The sequence below is a fragment of the Lutjanus erythropterus genome, chromosome 13, assembly GCF_056507025.1.
Source record: "Lutjanus erythropterus isolate fLutEry1 chromosome 13, fLutEry1.hap2, whole genome shotgun sequence".
NCBI lineage: Eukaryota > Metazoa > Chordata > Actinopteri > Lutjaniformes > Lutjanidae > Lutjanus > Lutjanus erythropterus.
Genome location: NC_139329.1, coordinates 33,831,424 through 33,849,953, shown reverse-complemented (window position 1 = coordinate 33,849,953; position 18,530 = coordinate 33,831,424). Strand labels below are relative to the sequence as shown.

General features: G+C 38.9%; 2 protein-coding genes and 1 pseudogene across 4 annotated transcripts; 1 reads left to right on the top strand and 2 right to left on the bottom strand.

Annotated features, from left to right (window-relative positions):
• Positions 1-496: 496 nt before the first annotated feature.
• LOC146316941 (uncharacterized) lies at positions 497-3,142 on the bottom strand. The gene is made up of 2 exons (XM_084733924.1): positions 2,776-3,142; positions 497-1,856 (listed from the first exon to the last, which is right to left on the bottom strand). Exons 1-2 carry the CDS (start codon positions 2,945-2,947, stop codon positions 643-645), a joined length of 1,386 nt encoding a protein of 461 aa, XP_084590050.1. The 5' UTR covers positions 2,948-3,142; the 3' UTR covers positions 497-642.
• A 1,561-nt stretch (positions 3,143-4,703) lies between these two features.
• On the bottom strand, positions 4,704-7,809 carry LOC146316940 (uncharacterized; annotated as a pseudogene). The gene is made up of 2 exons (XR_014771743.1): positions 7,527-7,809; positions 4,704-6,110 (listed from the first exon to the last, which is right to left on the bottom strand). The product of XR_014771743.1 is annotated as an uncharacterized LOC146316940 (transcript).
• A 653-nt stretch (positions 7,810-8,462) lies between these two features.
• Positions 8,463-15,450, top strand: LOC146316939 (uncharacterized). 2 transcript variants are annotated; one of them, XM_084733564.1, is made up of 3 exons: positions 8,463-8,643; positions 8,805-9,407; positions 13,780-15,450. In XM_084733564.1, the coding sequence occupies exons 1-3, from the start codon at positions 8,472-8,474 to the stop codon at positions 14,973-14,975; spliced, it is 1,971 nt and encodes a 656-aa protein (XP_084589690.1). In that variant the 5' UTR covers positions 8,463-8,471; the 3' UTR covers positions 14,976-15,450. The 2 variants fall into 2 exon arrangements, with proteins under 2 accessions (XP_084589690.1, XP_084589689.1); XM_084733563.1 differs by lacking the exon at positions 13,780-15,450 and having other exon boundaries at positions 8,805-11,285.
• The last annotated feature ends 3,080 nt before the right edge of the window (positions 15,451-18,530 follow it).

Here is an 18,530-nt window from a genome sequence, read left to right as displayed (position 1 = left end):
GCAAAAATGTGGCATGTTCACATTCAATAGGATATCTTATACAGTAATATAAAACAACAATGTGTGAGTCACTCAAATGTAAAATCTGACTTCTTGCAAAGATAATACATGTGGTTTCATACAGAACTATCAAATACTACTTGAGGTTCATGGATTTCAAGTTCTTATTAAACTTCAAACCTAAAGTGATTCTTCATAAATAGACAACAACCATTGAGATCACACTATTACTTCAATCACCACTACTTTCACTGTGAATCGAACATTTTTCCTTTTGGAAAGATTTGGAAGATTATGATTGTTTTCAAGAATTACTGTCGTAACAGAGACATAAGTAATATAATCATGTGAGGGTAAATTTACATTTATTGACATGTCTTCCTTATAGAAAACAATTTACATTAAATTACAGAGGTGCAGCTACTGCAAAAATTAATTTCATTCAGTTGGTGAACACGTCACAAGAATTTCAGCTCGATGGTTTCTGATGTGTATATTGATCCTCGGGTGTTTTATTCAAGAATGTTTTTGAGTAAAACTTTTTGCATAAGTGCTGCAATTATTTGAGTTCTCACTTCAGCCAGGTCTTGTATGTTTTGATGAAGAACCACTAGAACTGAATCATCTCCTATAAATGCAAGGTTATTTACCTGTATGTGACCTTGCATGTACTGCCAAATGTGAGGCTGTAGCGTATGTCATGCCGCAGATCATGCAAAGGTACGGTCTCTGACCAGCATGGGCTCTTCTCCTATGGGCCGACAAAGCACTACTAGTTCTGAAATCTCTCCCACATATTTTGCAAAGGTACGGCTTCTCTCCTGTGTGGATTCTCATGTGGACCAACAATTCAGTACTACGGCTGAAATCTCTTCCACATGCTTTGCAAAGGTACGGCTTCTCACCTGTGTGGATTTTCATGTGGTCCGATAAGGTATCACTACGACGGAAATCTTTTCCACATATTTTGCAAGTAAACGGCTTCTCACCTGTGTGCGTTCTTTTATGGACCAACAGTGAAGTGTTAAGTCTGAAACCTCTTCCACACGTGGTGCAAAGGTACGGCTTCTCACCTGTGTGGATTCTCATGTGAACCGACAAGCAGCTGCTAAGTCTGAAACTTTTCCCGCATGTTTTGCATGAATATGGCTTCTCACCTGTGTGGATTCTTACATGAGTGTCCAGCTGGGATATTTTAACAAATCCTTTCCCACATGTGCTGCAAGAATATGGTTTCTCATCTGTATGGCTCCTCAGATGAGTCTGCAATGATGACTTATACTTAAATTCTTTTCCACAAGTGTCACATTTGAAAGACTTTTCACCTGTGTAAGTATTACAGTCTATCTTTGACATGGTAGGGTCTCCCTTCTGGTCATGGCTCTCAGTAACATGAGAGTTGTTAGAGAGCAGCTGGTCACATTTTGGTTCTAATTCACTGTGGTCACTTTCTTCATGAGTAGGGGTCACCATTAAGCTGCTGTCAGCTACTTGAGAGCCGTGAGAGAGGAGCTGGTGATCATTGTTTGGTTCAGACACCACAAAGCTTTTAAATGAAATGTAGTTTAGAGGCTTTTCCTCTGCCGCTCTCTGAGTTTCATCATTACCCAAGTTCAGAGTCTGATCCTCACTATAGTCACTGTCTTCATAAGGAGGGATCAGCATGAAGGTTTCAGTCTCCTGCTTCAGTTCAAGCTGCTCTCCCTCCTGACTGGTGCAGAGTTCATCCTCCTCTTCCTCTTTAATCTGTGGAGGCTCTGGGTCCTCTTGGTCCAGACTGGAGTTCCTCTCCTGGTTGCAGAGCTGCTGGTCAGTGAGAACCTCCTCCTCCTTACAGACATGTTGCTGTGGGAGCTCTGGAGGGACAGAGAACAAAAAGACGTGATACTTCTGTGATGGTAACGAACATGTGAGGAAATTAGAAATTTGGTGCAATTTTGACAAGCGACACTTTAAATATTAATGAAAATTGAATAAACAGGCAAAGAGTGCTTTGTGCAGCAGCTGGGGCTGGGATTCATCCTTGTAATGAAGTCTGCATGTCTCAAAGATGGCTGCACCCAGTTAAAGTAGGCATGTTTGATCTGGAGAACAAGCAGCAGATTTTAATAGTTTTTTTTTCAGTGGACATGAAAATTGTAACGCAAAACTAATCATTTCCACTAAATGTATGTCATACTGCAATCACAATTTCAGTCAAAATAATTGCAATATGATTTTTTTTGTAAACCAAGCTGAGCAGCCCTAGTATGAGAGAAAAAATGGCTGAAACAAACCTTACAGTTGTTGCAATCTGTAAATTATTTGTTTCTCTTGCCCCAACACTGATGCAAAAATAAACTGTTAGTGATTATCTTACTTATTTTATCTTATTACTCCTGTGAGGAAAAAAAATCCACGCGATCATTTTAAGTCAAGTACTTACAATACGTAATAACAGCACGTGCATCTATGCATCACAGCAATTCTTTTGAATTTGAGGTCTAATAGATAATAACAGATATAGATATACATAGATTGATAAAATTAGGTGCAACCCCGGACTTTATGCGAATGTAGGGAGTAATCCTCTCTCTCAACTGACTAACGAGTTTTTGAGTTTTAGTATTGAAGTTTTCATAAACCTTCACAGTAAAGTGTGAAGTGTTTAAATGGAGCGGTTCTGGAAAAAAAAAACTGCAAGCAGAAACACCAGAGGCCGAGAAATCAGCCAGTTACGAACCGTAAATCTAATTATACTGTTTTGTCTTATTAAAATAGACACATCTTACTCACCTATCCTGTATAAGTTTACATCAGGTTTCCAAACGATATCCAGCAGTCTGCGCTGACGGTCGATCTCTTCTTCGTACTCGATGACAGTTTGTTTAAAAACTCTGAATATTTCTTCAGCAGCAGCTGTTAGTCGCTCACTGACAAACTCTCTCAAATATTCAACCGAAGACATTGTTTTATAATTACAGCTGAAATAATTTCATTCACTACGACTCCAATATCGCCTGGCAGCTTCTTAAAAAATCAACCTTTACAGACAGCTAACGAGACTAATGCTTGTATTGTTTACTTCCGCTTGGTGTCACATTGTTAAGTTCCGACAGTGGAGGTGCGGAAGCTTATCGTTCCGCTTTCAACTGGTGCTATTTTACTAAAAACTTGCATGTTAAATGTCATAGCGAGTTCAAGGATGTACAAACTAATAATGATTTGATTAATAAATAATCATTTCACATAAAAGACAAAGCGGTGGAGGAAGCATTCAGATTAATGTAATTCACAGTACTGTAAAACTTTTAGTTAAGTTAAATTGCTATTATCAAAATACAGTTAATGTGAGAAATATTGATTTGGTCATCGTTCAGAGTGGGCTCAGATATTTGACAGCGGTGACACACCTCAAAAAAAGGTGGAACAGGGGCAGCAACAGACTGGGAAAGTTGTGAAATGCTCGAAGATGACTATTTGGAACATTCCCTGGGTAAACAGGCAAATTGGCAACATCATACCCAATTGTGATAGTATCACGATTGGGTATGAACAGGACATCCTTAAAGCTTCAGTCAGTCATTCACAAGCAGGGATGAGATGAGGTTCACCACTTTTTGAAAAACTGGACATGGGCAAACAGTCAAGCAGTTTAAGAATATTTCTCAACACACAGTTTCAAGGAATTTTCAATTACACCATCTACAATCCGTAATATTATTAAAAGATTCAGGCGGCACTGCATTAAAAACCAACATCCAGCAAAGGAGAATGAAGGAATAATCAGTACACACTTTGTCCTGATGTTCCCTTCAATTATGGAGTTTCAGCTCTCCAGGACAGTCTTGAAACACTCACAGATAAGGTTATGAGGAACCTATGCCCAAATAAGGTCAGACCCAACACATCTGCAGCATATAGAATTAGTGTATTGGTCTGCAAATCAAAACACAGGAAGTATGAATACACAAGGTCTGAAACCACAGCTTAGCTTCCTTTCCTCTCATTCCTCACACGGTCAGCGATACGGTAACAGTTAATTCTGCTCCGTTCAGAGAGAAAATCCAAACCCCTCTCCCGCCTCAGTCACCATGGCAACACTATCAGGCTGTTCCCTTGTTTATCTGAAAGGATGAGACAGCTGAGTCTACTGTCTAGAAAAGAGACAGCATGTCCGTTAAAAGTTAGTGTAGGCCTCTGAATGACTCCAAGACCTTAGTATGATACCTCAAACTGGAAAATTCAAGAACACCCGCCACTGACACTGTGGCACATTATGAAGCTCAATAAACGACAACAGAGATCCTAAACTGTTGAACACCTGTTGAATATTTCTTCAGCAGCAGCTGTTAGTCGCTCAATAACAAACTCTCTCTAATATCGTCTCCCAGATCAATACATGGACACCACTGACATGACGGGACAACTTGTCTTCTTCTTCTGATGCGGCTGTTGTTGTTGTCTTCGCACTTTACGGCGGTGGCCAAACAACGTTATGGTGCACTACCGCCACCAACTGGAATCTAACTTTGACTTAATAATGAGAAAGGGAAAAAAAACCTTCTGAATATTACTGATGGGTTAGAAGTTAGAAGTTTGTTTTGTTCTGTTTTTGTTCTTTTTTGTCTGATGTTTTACTTTGTTATGTCACAGTTTGGAAAAACTGGGTGTGGGCAAATAGTACAACAGTTTAAGATAGACATACTGAAATGATGAGCACCTTCAGTTGTTTATTATTGTTTATTAAGCAAGCATGGGAAAGAATTTCATTTTCAAAACTTCTACAATTAGTGTCTTCAGTTCCCAAACACTTTCTAAGTGTTGTTAAAAGAAAAGGTGACCAAACACAGTGAAAAACACTGAATGAATGAATCATCTCCCACATATTTTTTAAAATGAAAGGCTACCTGCCTGCATGCCCAAAACGTGACACAGTTTTCCCGCAGATCATGTGCAAAGTGACAGTTTCTAACCAGTGTGGGCTCTTCTCATGTGAGCAGACAAGGCACTGCTACTTCTGAAATCTCTCCCACATATTTTGCAAAGGTACGGCTTCTCACCTGTGTGGACTCTCATGTGGACCAGCAGTTCACCACTACAGCTGAAATCTCTTCCACACGTTTTGCAAAGGTACGGCTTCTCACCTGTGTGGGCTCTTCTCATGTGGACTGTTAAGTCACCACTAAGTCTGAAAGCTCTCCCACATGTTTTGCAAGTATACGGCTTCTCACCCGTGTGGATTCTCATGTGGTCCGACAAGGCGCCACTACGGCGGAAATCTTTCCCACACGTTTTGCAAGTAAAGGGCTTCTCACCCGTATGAGTTCTCATATGGACCAACAAGGAACTGCTAAGTCTGAAATCTCTTCCACAGGTCTTGCAAAGGTACGGCTTCTCACCTGTGTGTATTCTCAAGTGGGCTGACAAGTGACTGCTAAGTCTGAAACTTTTCCCACATGTTTTGCACAAATATGGCTTCTCACCTGTGTGGATTCTTACATGAACATTCAACTGTGATGGCTTAATGAATCTTTTCCCACAGGTGCTACAAGAATATGGCTTCTCAACCGTGTGGTTTCTAACGTGAGTCTGCAACACTGACATGCATTTAAAATCTTTTCCACAAGTGTCACATTTGAAAGACTTTTCACCTGTATTATTATCATGGTCTAATGTTGACATGTTTGAGTTATATATATTGTTTTGTTTTGACTCTGCTTTTCTAGTTGATCCAGAGTCTTCATGCTCATCTCCTTTCTGATCTTGGCTCTCAGCTACATCAGAGCTGTTAGAAAAAAGCTGCAGGTCACTGTTTGACTCCAATACCCCAGAGCTTTCAATTCGTATGTTGACCACAGACTCTTTCTCTGCTGCAGAGTTCAAATACAAAGTCTGATCCTCACTGTGGTCACTTTCTTCATAAGTAGGAGTCACCATGAAGGTATCAGTCTCCTGCTTCAGTTCAAGCTGCTCTCCCTCCTGACTGGTGCAGAGTTCATCCTCCTCTTCCTCTTTAATCTGTGGAGGCTCTGGGTCCTTTTGGTCCAGACTAGAGTTCCTCTCCTGGTTGCAGAGCTGCTGGTCAGTGAGAACCTCCTCCTCCTTACAGACATGTTGCTGTGGGAGCTCTGGAGGGACAGAGAGCAAAAAGACATGATGCTACTGTGATGATCAATAGTTTTCATTTTGTTTTTAATTTTTGTTTTCAATTTGGTTTAGTTTAAGATGTTTCTAGGGTTGGTTTGCATTTCAGTTTAGTTTTCATTATTTACAAATGTTCTGTTTCATTTTAGTTTCTAATTTGTTTCAGTATTAGTTTTTATTACTACTTAAGTCTATTTGTTAGGGGAAATGCTTAAAATTTCACAACAGTCATTACAATTCAAACACAACTAGAGCTGCAATTAACAATTATTTTCTCAATTAATCAATTCTCAGTGTCTTCCAAAGCTTACGATGAGGTCCTTAAATTTCTTGTTTTCGTCACAGCCCAAAACATATTCACATTTAAGAAGCTTAAATCAGAGAGTTTAAAGTTTTACAGCTAAACTACATGGTTAGAAAGACATAATCATAAGTGCATGAGAACATTTCCTCATAATACCAGGTAGTGATGTAATAAAAGTAACAGGCCAATTTAATGAATATAACCCTCTAATCACATCCCATAGTGACTCATGAAATGCCACATATCAACCACGAGTCCACAGTGGCACTCAGGCATAGTCAGTGTTTTATATCTGGACTTTTAGGACAACACATTATTTTACTGTGACATGTTCCAGAATAACAGCTATATTTTATGCATCACTTCTAATTTAATATCAGGCAGGCTTCTTGGATTTTAACTGTGCATGTATGAGACAAAAACTGTTCTGGGCCAGGTGAAGTGCTGCCACAAGTTCTACAAACCACCAGATGTCACTGTTTGTTGAGTTTGAAGCCCTGAAGCCAAGACCATATTCCTACTAAGCTGTTTGCATGGCTAATGAAACTGAATATTCCTTTAATATTCCCATTTACATGCAGCTGTGCATACTCTGATTATGGACACTTCTTTCCAGCAAAACAGTATTTCCTCAGAGTTTTCCAACGGTGGAGGACTTGTTTTATGGTGTGAACACAGCCTCCCTTTTTCATACATTAGACCGCCTTTTTGAAGAGGTCAGCATTGCAATATTTGAGCATATCCAAAAAAATATGTTGATGTCAAATATTTAAAAGTAGGTGTGTTTCTCCCTCCAACCACAAATTTGAGATTTTCTTTTCTGCACACATCTGCCGGCTGGTTCGTTTGTTTATAGCACAGATGATTATAAGGTTGTGTCACAAACTGCTGCAAAAACAAAACAAAACAGAAACCATTCTGAATGTGCTGCATGTCAAAAGAAATCTCTTAAAGACAGAGTAATACCAGTGTATCCCACATGCCTTAACCGCGATATGCTCCATTAATTAGGCCTAATCCAGATTGTCCAACCGGATCGTGCCCTTTAAGTGACCTTTATCAAATTCAAAATATTGCCTAATAGACTTTTACACACCTATGCTGTGTATCTCTATTTCAGGTTTCCAAACGCTATCCAGCAGTTTGCGCTGACGGTCGATCTCTTCTTCATACTCGGCGATTGTTTGTTTAAAAACTCTGAATATTTCTGTAGCAGCAGCTGTTAGCCGCTCGCTGACAAACTCTCTCAAACACTCAACTGAAGACATTATTGTTTAATTACAAATGAAAGAATTAGACCAAAATATCGTCTAACAGCTGGCTCCAAACATTCAGGCAGCTAACGAAACGAGCGCTCGTATTGTTTACTTCCGCTTAGTGTCACGGTCTTCTTCTTCTTCTTCTTCGACTGCTGGCGGTTGCATTACCGCCACCTACTGTTTTGAACAGTTTTACAAACTATTTTATTTCTCTCTCTCTCTCTCTCTCTCTCTCTCTCTCTCTCTCTCTCTCTCTCTCTCTCTCTCTCTCTCTCTCTCTCTTTGTGTGTTTAGTTCCAGGTTTCAACATTACAGAAGTGACACCTTTGAGAGCAGCTGAAGTGAGAAATGTTATCAAGCCTTGTTACAGTATCTCAGGAAAACGAATCTGAAAGAGAGAGTATAACTTTATTGTATTTATTTATTTGTCCTTAAAATAAATAAATAGATGAATTCTATTATTAGCATGAGTGAATCCATGCGCTATACCAGTTGGTGGCGGTAGTGCACCATAATGATGCTTGGCAACCGCTGTAAAGCGCGAAGAAGAAGAAGAAGAAGAAGAAGAAGAAGAAGAAGAAGAAGAAGAAGAAGAAAAAAGAAGAAGAAGAGGAAACGTCCATCCCGTCACGTTAGCAGTGTACGTATATTGAGCTGGAAGACGATATTGGAGTCGTAGTGAATGGAATTATGTGACACCAAGCGGAAGTAAACAATACAAGCATTAGTCTCGTTAGCTGTCTGTAAAGGTTGATTTTTATCTCAGCTGTAATTATACAACAATGTCTTCGGTTGAATATTTGAGAGAGTTTGTCAGTGAGCGACTAACAGCTGCTGCTGAAGAAATATTCAGAGTTTTTAAACAAACCGTCATCGAGTACGAAGAAGAGATCGACCGTCAGCGCAGACTGCTGGATATCGTTTGGAAACCCGAAGTAAAGTTACACAGGATAGGTGAGTAAAACTTCATTAGTATAATAAGACAAAACAGAGGAATTTGATTTATTTATAATATCAACAGTTCAAGTATAAACTGGTTTCATTTCGCTCAGCTGTCTTTATGTTTCATGTACCATCACAGTAGCATCATGTCTTTTTGTTCTCTGTCCCTCCAGAGCTCCCACAGCAACATGTCTGTAAGGAGGAGGAGGTTCTCACTGACCAGCAGCTCTGCAACCAGGAGAGGAACTCCAGTCTGGACCAAGAGGACCCAGAGCCTCCACAGATTAAAGAGGAAGAGGAGGATGAACACTACAGCAGTCAGGAGGGAGAGCAGCTTGAACTGAAGCAGGAGACTGACATCTCAGTGTTGATTTCTCCTTATGAAGACGGTGATCACAGTGAAGATCAGACCTCGTATTTCAATCCTGACAAAACTCTTAGTACAGCAGAGAAGGAGTCTGTAGTCAACATACCAGATAAAAGCTCTGTGGAACCAAACAGTGATCTGCAGCCGCTCTCCAACAAGTGTGATGTAGCTGAGAGCCAAGATCAGACAGGAGACGAGCATGAAGACTCAGGATCAACTAGAAATGCAGAGTCAAAACCTAAGAAAAGACATCGCAGAAGCAGAAGTCACACTAACAATGTGTACAACTCTAATTTGTCAGAGAGTCACGGTAATTCTCACACTAGTAAAAAGTCTTTGAAATGTTACTTGTGCGAAAAAACCTTTGATTGCAATTCAAAATTGAATAGACACATGAGAATCCACACAGGTGAGAAGCCGTTTAGTTGCAAAACATGTGGAAAAGATTTCAGGTTTCGTAGTGGCTTGTTGGTCCACATGAGAAGAGCCCACACTGGTGATAAACAATTTATTTGCAGAACATGTGGAAAAGATTTCACTACTGGTGATGAACTGAAGGTCCACATGAGATTCCATACAGGTGAGAGGCCGTTTATTTGCAAAATATGTGGAAAAGATTTTGTCCATAGTCATGTCTTGTTGGGCCACATGAAAATCCACACAGGTGAGAAGGTGCATACTTGCAAACTATGTGGACAAAACTTTACCTGTGGGAGTTCCTTGATGCACCATATGAGAATCCACTCAAGTGAGAGACCGTTTATTTGCAAAACATGTAGAAGAGGTTTCTGGTTTAATAAGGATTTGAAGGTCCACATGAGAATCCACTCAAGTGAGAGACCGTTTCTTTGCAAAACATGTAGAAGAGGTTTCTGGTTTAATAAGGATTTGAAGGTCCACATGAGAATCCACACAGGTGAGAGGCCGTTTATTTGCAAAACATGTGGAAAAGATTTTATCCAAAGTAGTGCCCTGTCAGCCCACATGAGAATCCACACAGGTGAGAAGCCATTTATTTGCGAAATATGTGGAAAGGATTTCAGGACTACTAGTGCTGTGACTAAACACATGAGCATCCACACAGGTGAGAGGCCATATATTTGCGAAATATGTGGAAAGGATTTCAAGATTAAAAGTGCTTTGACTACACACATGAGAATCCACACAGGTGAGAAGCCATTTATTTGCAAAACATGTGGAAGAGGTTTCCGGTTTAATAAGGATATGATGGTCCACATGAGAATCCATACAGGTGAGAGGCCATATATTTGCAAAACATGTGGAAAAGATTTCAGTTTTTGTAGTGGCTTGTTGGTCCACACGAGAAGAGCCCACACTGGTGAGAAACGATTTCTTTGCAAAATATGTGGAAAACATTTTACTACTGGTGATGAACTGAAGGTCCACATGAGAATCCATACAGGTGAGAGGCCTTATATTTGCAAAACATGTGGAAAAGATTTCAGGGGTACAGGTGCTTTGACAAACCACAGGAAAACCCACACAGATGAGAAGCGATTTAATTGCAAAGCATGTGGGAAAAAATTCAGAAGCCATAGTTCCTTGTCAACCCACAAGCGAAAAGCCCACAGTGGTCAAGAGTCTGTACCATTTGAAGAGCTGCAGGAAAACATGTCTTAATGTGACTCGTGAGATCACATACAGGCAAGTTGCCTCATATTTGCAAAATATATGGGAGGATATTCTGCTCTAGTGGTTCTTGGTCAAAACAACTGATCAACATGAGGAGCCACATAATTGCTGCAGCTGTGGGAAAAGTTTTAACCAAACAATGGAGTTTAAAATCCTGTGGAAACGTGTTCACCAACTGAATGCAATAACACTTTTACAGTAGCTGTAATTTGATGTAAATGTTTTCCACAAATATAAGATGTTGACAAATGTGAAGTTTCCCTTCATATGATTGTGACTTTGAGACAATTGTAATCTCAAAAATGGAGAAAAAATGTTAATTTCACAGTTAGTGCAATATGGTGACTGTTATAGTAATGAGTTATCTTGATAGCTGTAGGTTGCGCCAAATGTTTCTAAATAGATCATCTCTGAATCTCTTGAAAATTTTAACAAGACCTTGAAACCAATGTTCCTCATGTAGTATTTGATAGTCTTCTATGACGCCTCCTTCACACCTTTGTCAGATTTCACATTTGAGAGTGGCTGACATTGTTCTTTTCAGCTACTTTATAAGAAGTACTGTTAAATGTGAACATGCTGTCTTTTTTGCTATCGGCATCAGTTTTGTAATAAAATAAATGTTAACATGTGAGCGGTGTTTTAATTCTCCCCCTCTTTTCACCCCAAAATATTTCTATGACAGCTGTAGTTACAATAGTTAGTTTGCTGGTTAAAACTCAGAGTGAGTTTCTAAAATAGGATGTTGTTAAACTTTCCAACAGGACTTAAAATAGATAAAACTGAGCTCCACCTCAATGAGCTGTGATACAGACAATTATTGTGTTATGTCATCAGCAATATAATATACATAATAATAGAATTAAATGGCACTGACAGGAGCCTTTTTGCAGTTTTTTACTTTATATTTTGCTATTAGTAATTCTGTTATACTTAATATTTTGAATGAGAGCAGTTGAAGTTAGAAATGTTATCAGGCCTTGTTCCAGTATCTCGGGAGAACGAACTTGATAGAATATAACTGTATTTTTTTTTTTTTTTGTCCTTTTTAAAATAAAAAAAACTTTCTACCATCAGCATTAACAATGTAAGTATTTTTGATTATTTATTTATTTTACAAAATATACAGCAATATACAACAAAATAGAGCAGACAGTGAAATGGGACACTGTGAATGGAGAAGCAAACAAAAACCGATCCACCATCTAAAAAGGACAAATACAACAAGATAAAACATTATCAGACAAACAAGAACAAAAACAGAACAGAACAAAAACGAAAACCAAACAACAAAAAACAAAACAAAAGCAGACGTTGAGGGGTCACTTCAAACAGTTCTAACTCATTAGTCATATTCAGAAGTTTTTTCCCTTTCTCATCAGTAAATCAAAGTTAGATTCCCAAACCACACTCCATACCAGTTGGTGGCGGTAGTGCGCCATAACGTTGTTTGGCAACCGCCGTAAAGTGCGAAGAAGAAGACGAAGAAGCAGAAGCAGCAGCAGCAGCAGAAGAAGAAGAAGAAATTCGTCCCATCGCGTTAGCAGTGTACGTATATTGAACTGGAAGACGATGTTGGAGTAGAAGTGAATGACATTATTTCATTTGTAATTAAGTAACAATGTCTTCAGTTGAATATTTGAGAGAGTTTGTCAGTGAGCGACTAACAGCTGCTGCTGAAGAAATATTCAGAGTTTTTAAACAAACTGTCATCGAGTACGAAGAAGAGATCGACCGTCAGCGCAAACTGCTGGATATCGTTTGGAAACCCGAAGTAAAGTTACACAGGATAGGTGAGTAAAACTTCACTGATTTTTATTAATTTTTCACTTATTATTATATATTATATATTAGATTTATTATACCCTGTTTTTTTTTTTTGTTTTGTTTTGTTTTTTTAAATTAGTATTTTCATAACACAAAACGGATGAATACAATTTGTGTACACTGTCTGGCCAAAAAACCCACAAAAAAACCCACTACTTACTGCAGTGATTAATTTGTTTTAACTGGCAACAGGTTATTGAACCCTAACTGGTGCAGTGAGGAACTTCTCATTTCTTAAACAGTCATGTCAGAAGACATATACTCTGGTCGTGGAAAAGATGTTACTCTGTTTCAGACGGCTCAAATTATTGACCTGCATCAGGCAAAGAAAACGACTAAGGAGATTCATTAAACTACTAAATCTAGATTAAGAACTGTCCAACAAATTATTAAAACCTGGAAGGACAGGAATGAACCATCATCTTCCAGGAAGAAATGTGGTCAGAAAAAAAAGATTAAAAAAAACAACAACAGTAGAACTCACGGCTGTGTTTAATAGTGAAAATAAAAGCATTTCCACACACAATGTGAAGAGAAATCAAGGGATTGGGACTGACCAGCTGTGTAGCCTTAAGAAAACCACTTATCAGTGAGGCTAATATAAAGAAAAAGGCTTCAATTTGCTTGGGAGCATAAAGATTGGACTGTGGATCAATGGAGGTCAAAGGTCATGTGGTCTGATGAGTCCAGATTTACCCTGTTCCAGAGTGATGGGGGCATCAGGGTAAGAAGAGAGGAGGATGAAGTGATGCTCCCATCATGCCTAGTGCCTACAGTACAAGCCTGTGGGGTCAGTGTTATGATCTGGGGTTGCTTCAGTTGCTCAGGTGGAGGTTTATGTGCCCAAAAAATGAGGTCAACTCACTACCTGAATATACTGAATGAGCTGGTTTTATTCCATCAATGGATTTTTTTCTTCCCTGATGACACAGACATATTCCAAGATGACAGTGTCAGGATTAATCAGGCTCAAATTGTGAAAGAGTGGTTCAGGGAGCATGAGACATCATTTTCATACATGGATTGTCCACCACAGAGTCCAGACCTTAACCCCATCAAGAATCTTTGGGATGTGCTGGAGAAAACTTTGCACAACGGTCCGACTCTCCCATCATCAATACAAGATCTTGGCAAAAGATTAAATGCAACCGAACAGAAATGAATGTTGTGACATTGCATAAGCTTATCGAAACGATGCAATGGCGAATGTGTGCCATAATCAACGCCAAAGGTGGTCCAATTAAATATTAGTGTGTGACTTTTTTTTTTATTTTGCACTTTTTTGTTCTCTGTCCCTCCAGAGCTCCCACAGCAACATGTCTGTAAGGAGGAGGAGGTTCTCGCTGACCAGCAGCTCTGCAGCCAGGAGAGGAACTCCAGTCTGGACCAAGAGGACCCAGAGTGTCCACAGATTAAAGAGGAAGAGGAGGATGAACTCAGCACCAGTCAGGAGGGAGAGCAGCTTGAACTGAAGCAGGAGACTGAAATCTCAATGTTGATTCCTCCTTATGAACAAAGTGATGATAGTGAAGATCAAACTTTGTATTTCAATCCTGATGTAACTCTAAGTGCAGCAGAGAAAGATTCTGATGTCAGCAAAACAGTTAAAAGCTCTGTGGTACCGGAAACAAAGAGTGACCTGCAGCCGCTCACCAACAAGTGTGATGTAGCTGAGAGCAAAGATCAGACAAGAGACAAGCATGAAGACTCAGGATCAACTAGACATGCAGAGTCAAAACAAAACAATCAACAACGCAAAAGCAAACGTAACATTAACAAAGACAGATCAAAGGTAGAGCGCAAAAGTTGTACAGGTAAAAAGTCCTTCAAATGTGATACCTGTGGAAAAACTTTCGTCAGTCAATCAGCATTCAACATGCATATGAGAGTCCACACAGGTGAGAAGCCATATTCATGCCAAGCATGTGGGAAAAGTTTCAGAATTCTGTCTACCTTGAGAGGCCACATGAGAGTCCATACAGGTGAGAAGCCATATTCATGCCAAACATGTGGGAAAAATTTCAGACTTCTGTCTACCTTGAGAGGCCACATGAGAGTCCATACAGGTGAGAAGCCATTTAATTGTAAAATATGTGGAACAGAATTCAGGTTTCGTGCTGCCTTCTTGAATCACAAGAGAAGATTCCACACAGGTGAGAGACCGTTTATTTGCACAGTGTGTGAAGAAGGTTTTGTTACTAACTCTGAACTGATTCAACACATGAGAATCCACACAGGCGAGAGACCATTTATATGCGACACGTGTGGGAAGTATTTCGCAAGAAGATCTGACTTGAAAAAGCACATGAAAATCCACACAGGCGAGAGGCTGTTTATTTGCAAAACTTGTGGAAAAGATTTCCTCCGTCGTGATGCCCTGTTGATCCACATAAGAATCCACGCGGGTGAAAGGCCATGTACTTGCAAAGAATGTGGAAGAGCTTTCACCAGTACTAGTTCCTTGTTAAACCACAAGAGAAGAGTCCACGGTGATTGAGAGACTGTACCATTTCAAGGGGGAAATGTGTCTTAATGCGACTCATTTGGCACTAAAGTTGAGATCACATCCAGGCTGTATCCCTCATATTTGATGATATGTGGGAGACGATTCCCTTCTAGTGGTTCATAGTCCAAATACAAAAAAACTGAGCAAAATAAGGAGCCACATAATCGCTGCAGCTGTTGGAAAAGTTTTAACCAAAACAATGGAGTTGAAACGTCTGTGGAGACTTCTGTGTTCACTAACTGAATGAAATAACACTTCAGTAGCAGTTCCTTGTCAGGCCACTGGAAAAGAGCCCACAGCCCTCATGAAAAAATGATTGGATCACTACTCATCACTACTATACAATATCTACATAAAACCTACTGGTTGCACAACTTGATTGCTGTTGTGATGTGTAGCAAACTAGTAGTGATTTGTGTAATAATTTCAGTAGTAATCAGTAGAGTTTTGGGGCATATGTCTACTGATGATATAATGATGATTATTTTATTGTATTAAAATCACTACATGATTACTTATTTACTTCTGGCGCACTACTAGCTTTTACTACATAAAAAAAGAAATACTCATTCCTTCACATTTATTATTGAATTACTCCACAATGCCTACACATTTACTGCAGTATGCCTTCACAATCCCCACTGAATTACTACTTCCTTATGTATTTGTAGTGTTCTGTCACTACTGATCACTGTTGGATTTATTGTCATTTCTACACAAACCCTTTTGAATTACTATTGAAGAAGGGCACATTTACTATTATTTACCTAATCAGTATCACGCCATGTTCTAGTGCATGTAAATTATTTTTATTAAACAAGATTGAGTTTACACAAGCTGTATTTTTTTAACAGTTTTTATTAAATTTGTTGTGGAATTAGCCTCACTTCCCTCACTTGCCTCACTTGCTCTTAGCATGTTCCCCAAGTCTCTCTTTACATGGGTGACAACGCAGTTGTGAAGGGTGCACTCACAGGTCACCTGACCTGAACAGGCACACTAATCACTCGACACAACCACAGTCCACAGCTGCACAAGTAGAAGAGTAGTGCATCCCGCAGATCCTTTCTCCTGAGGCCCCAAGGTCATAGCTTATCTAGCAGACAAACTGTCTTCACACTTTGTAGCAGGACACAATACGTGAGCAAGTTCGACAGATACAGTGCTTTAGAGCAAATAGGGATGCATAGCTTCTTGTTTTTCATTTATGTCCAATAGAATTTGTGTATACTTATAGATCACACATCCATCAGGTCCATGCAAAGTAACGAGCCGGATTCCAGGGAATGTCAGGGGATAGTTAAATACCTTCACCCGAGAAGTAACCTTCAGGATTGGGCTGGCATTCACAATACCTCCTGTCGTGACAAAAAGGTCTCAGAAGATAGGCCAGTGAGGTCTGGGCTTAATGTCACAACACCTTATCAACCTTGTCAAAAAACTACAGTTGTATTTTCAAAGTTCAGGCCATCATTAAAAGAAGAATCAGGAAGACTCTGGAAGAATCACTGAAGGAGCAACAAGTTCTGCCATACAAAGTTTATTGATCTCTCTGATATAGAAAAATCAACAAGCCTGAGCCATACCTGGGGTAAGACTGAAGAAAGGGGCTCAAAACACTCTCTTATATACCATTTTTGGCTTACGTTCAAACATAATCGTATATCAAATATTGTCTTATCGGGCCTTAATGTCATTCATATTCTGACAAATTGCTGCTTCCCTTAGATTCGCATGATTTATTCTTATATTTTTTAAAAATTAATTAAAAGACAAAAAGATTTATTATTTCAATAGATAAGATAACTGACCTGGTAGCTAGCCTGAACGGGGGCCTGATAGCGAGCCTGATTATGGAATGCTAGCCTGAATGCTGGGAAAGTACCAGTAAGTACCTAGGTGATAAATATTGCCATCAAGCCCTTCATTACAACCACTCTTGAAAGTACCAAACACAACACTGCAGAAAAATTGATGGAACTTGTTATCATCTGCTGCTGGTGCTGCACTTGCCCACCCATCTTCCAACTGTTCAGTCATGTATCTGCTCATTAAAACTATTAACTTACCTTGAACCACAGTCAAGCAGGCCAGCTGCACAGGTGGGAGGTAGCAAGATATCATGGTTATGCACAGGAATGCTGGCAGAGCCCGACACAACCAGGCACTGGATCACAGTCATCTCTGTGTGTGTATGTAGATACATGTAAGCTGTTTGGATGTGACTTTGAATGTTTAAAGAAGGAGGACACTCTCCAGAGTCTCTAAACAATACATAAGAAGATGTACTAAGTGTGTTTCTTCAGTCTGAGCACGGGATCAACTCAACTTTATTAGTATTGCTGGCTTTGAGAGCCCAAAATAACTCAAGCTCACTTTGTTCCTCTCCACTGAGCTTTACTTTCGTCATCATTACTGACTCAATAACACGTACCAGCAAGTATTAGTATAGTTACTTTTTAAAAGCCTGTGTAGTAAAGCAGTAGTGATTTAACAGCTTATTCAGTACTGACACCAAGTAGCTAAACCCTGTACTTGATTACTACTGGAAACCCCACTGCTTTGATACAGAACCCTCACATGAGTGGTAGATAAACCACACATTAACTGAATAATTCCTACAAGTCACTACCCAACTGCTACTACTACTGTTAAGGTAATGGAGTGGTGTTGATGGTTATTGGTTTTGCTAAATGTCTATATATGAAGAATCTCAGAATTCTTAATTGTGTAACAGCATATATCCTGAGGCAGGGGGGCCTTTAACGCCTCACCTTTCAGTCTGTTCAGGAAATCTACTCAACTGTGCCACCTAGTGGTGTTTTATTGACTAAACATTGATCTATTTACTCTGAATATATCTGATTCGAGTTTATTTACTCTGATAGAATGGTAGTTTTGAGCAAGTTCCAATCAGTTTCTCACTGAGATGGTAATAAATTATGTAATCTTGAGTCTTTACATTAATTTTATTAATGTATTTCTTGAGTATTGATAACCAATTAAGAGCATGCTTGCTGATCAAACAAAATAAATGAATTTATTGAGAGATAAATAAATATTCTAAGTAAATAAATTGTATTAAATTGATACACAACTAAATATAAAACTTTAAATAAATAATGGGTGAAGTTACCAAAGATCAGATCATTTAACTTCAGTGGGTGTCATCAAATATTTTTTTTTTTATAATACTGTAAAAACGTGTTGCTTTTTAAAATTGTCTGACATATCAAGAGAATTAACAGGGGAATTAAAATAATTGAAAAGTAGGGACAGAGGGTTGTGAACCTAAAAACTATCATTTATTAATAAGGAATTTTCCAAATAAAATAAAAAAGACAACGAAGTTTAAAGACTTGTTTGTCATATTGTTATAATAACAAATTTTATATTTACATGTTTTATCTTTACTCACAACAGTGAGTCAGACTAGTCTAATTAAAAACGTGAGAATTAAAATCGGACCAAGAATATTTTAAAAAGTTATTTCACGCTGAAAGAATAAATGGATATATGTTTCATAACCATGTCTACAAAATTACA

What these genes read in the sequence shown, in the direction of transcription:
- LOC146316941 (XM_084733924.1), bottom strand. Translation starts at nt 2,947, where the DNA reads ATGTCTTCGGTTGAATATTTGAGAGAGTTTGTCAGTGAGCGACTAACA. An exon ending in TGTAAACTTATACAGGATAG is followed by an intron (nt 1,857 to 2,775) that starts GTGAGTAAGATG and finishes CTGTCCCTCCAG; the next exon opens with AGCTCCCACAGCAACATGTC.
- LOC146316939 (XM_084733563.1), top strand. Translation starts at nt 8,472, where the DNA reads ATGTCTTCGGTTGAATATTTGAGAGAGTTTGTCAGTGAGCGACTAACA. An exon ending in AGTAAAGTTACACAGGATAG is followed by an intron (nt 8,644 to 8,804) that starts GTGAGTAAAACT and finishes CTGTCCCTCCAG; the next exon opens with AGCTCCCACAGCAACATGTC.